We start from the raw sequence: 6,933 nt of genomic DNA, 5'->3' as shown, positions 1-6,933 counted from the left end.
CTGGTATTGGAATACCGGGGGCGTAGCTTCCAGTATCACAGCAACACACAAACCCCCACAGTACGACAAACTGACAGAAGTGTAGGGGATAACTAAGCAGGGTTGTTTGCTATTCTAATTTCTTTTACATTTCTATATAACTTTCAGAATAAGCTTGTCAATTTCTCTGTAAATCTTATGAAGATTTTTACTGGAATTGAAATGAATCTATAAAAAAGGAGTTTTCTAATCTATATACATGGTATACCTCTGCAATGATTGTTTATTGTGATAAATATGTACATAAAAAGATTTTGCCATTTAAACATTTTTTAGATGTACGATTCAGTGACATCCATTCTATTTATCATATGCAACCATCACCATCCTTTTTCAAATTTTTTATCTCCCTTAATATAAGCTCAGTGTCCCCTAAACAAGGACTCCTCCTTTACCCCTTTTTCGCACCACTGTTGTTGTTTTAAAAAAAAAAAAAAAAATTTGTTTTTTTTTTTGTTTTTTTTTGTTGTTGTTTTAGGTGCTGTCAATTCAATTCAGACTCATAGTGACCCTATGTACAACAGAATGAAACACGGCTCAGACCTGTCCCATCCTCACTTGCATTGCTATGTTTGATTCCATTGTTGCAACCACTGTATCAATCCATCTTGTTGAGGTTCTTTCTCCTTTGCTGACCCTCTACTTTACTGAGCATGAAGTCCTCCTCCAGGGATTGGTCCCTCCTCCTGAGAGCATCTCCAAAGTAAGTAACAGGAAGTCTCACCATCCTTGCTTCTGAGGGACATTCTGGTTGAACTTCTTCCAAGACAGATTTGTTTCCTGTCATCACTCTTGATGACACCCTCCTTGGTGCAAACAGTTAATATGTTCAGCTGCTAACTGAAAGGTTGGAGATTCAAGTTCACCCTGAAGCACCTCATAGGAAAATTCTGGCAGTCTGTGTCTGAAAAACTAGTCATTGAAAATCCCTTGGAGCATGATTTTACTCACGTAGGGTTGCCAGGAGTTGGTATTGGCTCTACAGCAGCTGTTTTTTTTTTTTTCTTAATAGTTCTCATGCTTACCAGTGACCTTGAGTAAATGACAAAACATTTTTAAACCTCCGATTCCTGTCTTTAAAATAAGAATAATGATAACACACATCTCAATGTGATGTTGTGAGAGATAGTCTTTGTAAAGTTCTTAGTCCAGTTTCTGCACATAGTAAACATACAACATGTTTTAGATGAAGAATATTATGACGACTTCAACCCTTTCCTAGTTGTTCATAAAAAGAGCTTTCTGTGATTTCTTTTGATTTTCTATGTCTGTTATGTTTGGAATCTATGTTGTCCTTTGAGTTGAATGGTTTAAATTTTTGGACAGCAATGCAAAACGACATTTCCTTTTTTCCCCCATAACTGTCCCTGTATCAAACTTCAAGAGATTCTAGTATTTTGGAATATGAAGCTTATGTCCATGTTTGTCCTGTCTTTTTCATGATTTTATAAACTCTGACCATATCCATTACCAGCCCTCACCTTTCAAGAGTATATCCCATTGCTGTTGAGTAGATTCAAGAGTGTAAGCTCCCTTAATTTATGGCAAATTTATCCTTTGTTTGCCAAAAAATCTACAATTCATCATGTTGCAACTTTCCCACTTTTTACATAAGGAAAAAACAAACTAGAAATTAATGTGAAAAGGAAATTCTTTTTTCAAAAAACTTTTTATTGTGCATTAGGTGAAAGTTTACAGAGCAAAATAGTTTCCCATTTGATAATTTATACATAAAGTATACCATGACATTGGTTTCGTTACTCACAATGTGTCAGTCCTCTCCCCATTTCCCACCTAGCTTCCCTGCTTCCTTTGGTCCTAATTTTCTACCCCTTCTGCCTTCTCATCTTTGCTTTTGGGCAAGTGTTGCCCTTTTGATCTCTTATAATTGAATGTTTCAAGGAGCATGTTCCTCTCAGGTGTTATTGTTTATCTTATGGGACTGTCTGTGGTTTGGCTGGAAGATGGTCTCCAGGAATGGCTTCACTTCTAGCTCAGAAGGGTGTATTAGGGCCACAGTATTGAGGATTCTTCCAGTTTCTGTCAGACCAGTAAGTCTGGTCTTGTTTGTGAATTTGATTTTTTGTTCTATAATAGAAAAGCCATTTCTTAACTATATATCAGGATACATATTTAAAATCGGTCTCCAAGAACCAATAAATTTGTGAGATCATCAGGGAATGGTTCTTGTTTTATACCTAAACTTCTACATCTAGAAATAACTGGACATTCACAGGGTCCTCAGCCAAAATACATTTTTTCTTCTTTCACTTCACCACATATTGATAGGTTAGTAACAGATAGAAGTAAGTGATAATCTGGATTCTATACCCATTCATTTCTGCCATTAGGTGATAAAAATATAATTGAGCCAATTTCCTAATCACCTAGGAAATATGAAATCATGGTGACTGTCTAGTTATCTAGTGCTTCTCTAACAGAAATACTGCAAGTGAAGGGCTTTAACAAAGAGAAATTTATTTTCTCACAGTCTAAGTCCATACTCAGTGTGCCAGCTTCAGAGGAAGGCTCTTTTCTCTGTAAGCTCTGGAGGAAGGCCCTTGTAATCAATCTTTCCCTGGTCTAGGAGTTTCTCTGCATAGGGGTCTTGGATCTAAAGGGAGCTCTTTGCTCCTAGTTCTGCTTTCTTTGTGATAAGAAGTACCCCTGAATCTCTGCATGCTTCTCTCTTTTATATCTCTAAAGTGATTGGCTTGAGATACAACCTAATCTTGTATTGAGTACTGCCTCATTAATATAACTGCCTCTAATTCTACCACATTAACATCATAGAGGTAGTATGTACAACACATAGGAAAATCACACGAGATGACAAAATGGTGGACAATCACAAATACTAGGAATTGTGGCCCAGCCACATTAACAGATGTTTTTGGGGGGACACAATTCAATCCATAACAGTGAGGCTCACTAAAAAATAGCCATCTCCTCACCAGCTTGCTACAATTTTATGTCAAGTAACTTTCTAGAAAAGCACACTAATCCATTTGAAAAGCATCTTTATTTTAGTACAGTTAAAAACAGCAAATAGTATAGAGTTATAAATTACCAAGTAGTCACTAGCTGGGTCTTTTAGACTCATGTGTTTCAATCCTGACCTGTCTGTGTAAGCAAATTCATCTCCAAATTGGCTCAAAAAGGAAGACTAAAGAATTTTGAGAGGAGAATTCCAAAGAAAAGAAAGAAATGTCAGACACTGAGCTTGTTGTCTCTTTGTATTAAGTAGAAGTAGATGTGACTTCTAAAGTTCAAAGGATTTGGGTCACACAGGCTTGTATTTGAATTCTGATTCAGTCAAATTCTATCTAATTGACATTTAGCTTTATAATTAACCTCTCCAACCCTCAGTTTCCTAGTTTATAAGTTGGAAATAACAATAGTGTCTAATTTATAAGACTGTTGTGACAATTAAATGTGAAAAGGAATATAATACGCTTTAAAAATAGTAAACAGTCAATAAGTTAAAGAGATGATAATTCTTTATATTACATTGTTTCATTGATGCTCATACCTACCTATTGGTAGGGGCACCATTATCTTCAAAAAATGAAATATTCTAGACAGAAAAATTCCACTGTTTGAAGCTCTAGGCACTGTGTCTACTGTGAAAAAGTCAACCCTGCCCACAACATGTGGGCTCCTGAAGCAAATTGATCCAGATAGGAGAAATAACTGTCCTAAGTTTAATCAGAAATTTTTTTTTTTAATTATTTCAATAGCAAGATTTATTTAATTATTGGTTTTCATTATTTGACCCCAGAGCTTCTTCATGACATTTTTCACTTCTGCATTTCTCAGGGTGTAGATTAAAGGGTTCAACATAGGAGTTACTAGGGTGAAAAGTACAGTCACAGCTTTGTCAGCAGGGAAGGAAGTCATGGGTCTTAAGTACAGGAATGAACAAGGTACAAAAAATAAGACGACAACAGTAACATGGGAAGCACATGTAGAGAGGGCTTTGTGGCGCCCTTCAGAGCTGTAAGACCTCAATGAGTGGAGGATGACGACATAGGAAGCCACCAGCATAGAAAAGGTGAACAAACATACTGAGCCACTATTGGCAGCAATCAGGGGCCCCAAAGTGTGAGTGTCTGTGCAGGCCAGCTCCAGGAGAGGTATTAAATCACATATAAAATGGTCAATGATATTGGGGCAACAAAATGGTAAGTGGACCATGAACAAAAGCTGGATCCCTCCATGAATAAGACCCAGAATCCCAGCCATCCCAACCAGGAAACTACACAGAGGCCTGCTCATGATGGTTGTGTAGTGTAAGGGCTTGCAGATGGCCACATAGCGGTCATAGGCCATTGCCATTAACAAAATGATCTCAGTTCCAGCAAAAAAATGTTCAGTAAAGAGCTGAGTCATGCAGCCATTGAAGGATATGGTGTTTTTCTCAGAGATCAAGTCAAAGATCATTTTGGGAGTTATGGAGGAAGAGTAGAAAGCATCTATAATGGACAAACAGGACAGAAAAAAGTACATGGGAGATCCCAGGGCTGGGCTGATGAAGATAGTGACTGAGATGAGCAGATTACCTGCCAATGTCATCAAGTAGGTGATTGAAAACACAGGGAATAAGAGTTTCTGCAGTTCTGGATTCTGAGTCAGGCCCAGCAAGATGAATTCTGTTACATTGTTCATCCTTTTCACTACTGCAGCCTGGGTTGAGGACATGTGCCCCATCTGAAAAGATCACAACGTTTCTGACTGATAGTATTTTTAATTGAATTGAAAAATATTCCATCACCTCTTTAGTCCTGAAATCTGGGATTGATGGAGCTACAATCCCCTCAGCTCTGCCATTTGGCAGATAATCATAAAGAAGAAAAAAGGAGATTAAATTTCTCCTAATTTATATTGATCAAATAGTATCAACACTGTACAAACATCTCAATAAAAGCAATGTGTTATTATGAATGATGATTTATGGCTGACTTCCAAGCTTCCTCTCTGTCTCTACAATTCTCCAAGACTTTGGGTGAAAAATTTCACCAATAAGAATTATTTTGAATGCTATACTTGTCTATTGGCATGGATATTTATAAGCATATGAACACAACATTCTTCGAAAAGTCAACTATGTATCACATACAGACTTGCCAAAAAATGCTATGTCTCTGTCAGCCGTGTCCCCTAATCTCTTATTCCTTTCTGTCAAGTGAACGCACATGCACATACAGATATGGACAGAGCTGCAGATGGAGATTTTTTTTCTTTTAATATGCCCAGGAACGATTTTTATAACAGCCTATCAAGCAGCATGCATTCAATAGCCCTGCATATTTTATCTGACTCAACACGACTGTTTATCTCACTCTTAATCTTTCCAGCAGTTCACCTTTGATATGGATATATAAGTGTTGTGAAATCCTCTAAAAATTTCATAATATCTCTTAAATGAATTTTGCATGCAATGCATGTTTCATCACATATAGAGTAATGCTCTGGATTAGGTATATTTCCCCACTTGCAATTTATAGAGGGAATTAAATGAATCATGAAGTTTCCCTGAATTTCCTAGCGACAAGACAGAAATATTATGTCCATTTAAGATAATACCATTTTTCCTTTAGGCACAAATTTGATCAGCTAAGATGAACTTGACTTTTTGTTGCTAACTGGTGGAAACAGTGAACATATACAAGAATATTCTTTTTTGGGAATGATCTGTACATGATTTACAAGAGTGAGTACATGTTATTGTTATTGTTATGAAAGGGTTATATTTCATTCTTTTTTCCTTCCTCCCCAACCTCTGCAAAAACAAAAGTATGTATTTTTCCTTAAAAATTTATGCACACAAAATTTGGTATTACAGACTTCTTGACTTCAATAAAGTTGAGGAAAAAATCTTCAATTTTCAGGAGAGCTCAGACCCTCAGTTATTTAACTCTATCCATGGCTTTTGAGACTATGTGGGTAATCAGTCTACTTGGTGAGACATAAATGTCAACCACAATGTTGTAAAAGTCATTTCAATCATTCTTAACAGCATCTGGACTGGCAACATAACAGATAAGATTTCTATTGATATTTGGGGCCAGGTTTTCTATGGGGACCAATCATTTGTTCATTTGTTGAATAAATCTCTTTTTAGAGGTTAGTGTGGACTAGACATCTTCTAGAGGCAGTGTATAGGGTGGTGTCTATCAATGCTGTCATTATTCCTGTAAATCTCTAACCAGATGCATAGATGTTAACAGAAAATAATATCACGTTATTGTGTTCAAATTCGTTTTTGCAGAAAAATACCAACCTACGAGTTACAGAATCTACCTACAAAAACAATTTCAGTGGAAATAACTTGTGGGTTAAATTAAGCGAGTGTACTTGGAATTTTGGGAAACAAATTTAATTATCACTGATCTGGGGCTAGTTGATTGTGAATTCCTCAGTTTTTAGCAATTGTATCTTCCCCTCTGGGCATTTGCAACACAGCGGCAAGTAGACTCCATGAGCCTGAAATGTACGCATTTCTAGGAAGAAATTCCAAATCAAAATCTAACAAGTGAGACATTGACATTCTTATCTCTTTAGATAACTCCCCAAATCTTAGGCATTGTAATTTATTTTTGGTTCCCACTTACCAGTCTGGATTTACTGAGAAAATTAGCTATTTTAGTTACCTTCTGTTGCTCCAGTATTTAATTTCTTCTCACTTTCTTGGCTTCCCATTGAAGTATAAGTGAATCTTCAAAATATGTATATATATATATATGTTTTCATATCTCAGTATTATATTCAAAACAAATTGAAAACCTTGAGAATAATGCAAACATTTTCAAATCAGGGAGAGCTAGTATACAGATTTATAAAATGTATTGGTGAGTCAAGACCACTTGACTGGGCATTGTTTTCTCAAATCAA

General features: G+C 36.4%; 1 protein-coding gene across 1 annotated transcript; it reads right to left on the bottom strand.

Annotated features, from left to right (window-relative positions):
• Positions 1-3,587: 3,587 nt before the first annotated feature.
• LOC100654988 (olfactory receptor 4C45-like) lies at positions 3,588-5,191 on the bottom strand. The gene has a single exon (XM_003412076.3). It carries the CDS (start codon positions 4,747-4,749, stop codon positions 3,790-3,792), a length of 960 nt encoding a protein of 319 aa, XP_003412124.3. The 5' UTR covers positions 4,750-5,191; the 3' UTR covers positions 3,588-3,789.
• Between the last annotated feature and the right edge of the window lie 1,742 nt (positions 5,192-6,933).

The sequence above is a fragment of the Loxodonta africana genome, chromosome 7 (genome assembly GCF_030014295.1).
Source record: "Loxodonta africana isolate mLoxAfr1 chromosome 7, mLoxAfr1.hap2, whole genome shotgun sequence".
NCBI classification, from domain to species: domain Eukaryota; kingdom Metazoa; phylum Chordata; class Mammalia; order Proboscidea; family Elephantidae; genus Loxodonta; species Loxodonta africana.
The sequence above is the reverse complement of the archived record's forward strand: the minus strand, read 5'-3'. Positions and strand labels throughout refer to the sequence as shown.

Excerpts from the sequence above, each read along its gene's own strand:
- LOC100654988 (XM_003412076.3), bottom strand. The coding sequence starts at position 4,749 with ATGGGGCACATGTCCTCAACCCAGGCTGCAGTAGTGAAAAGGATGAAC.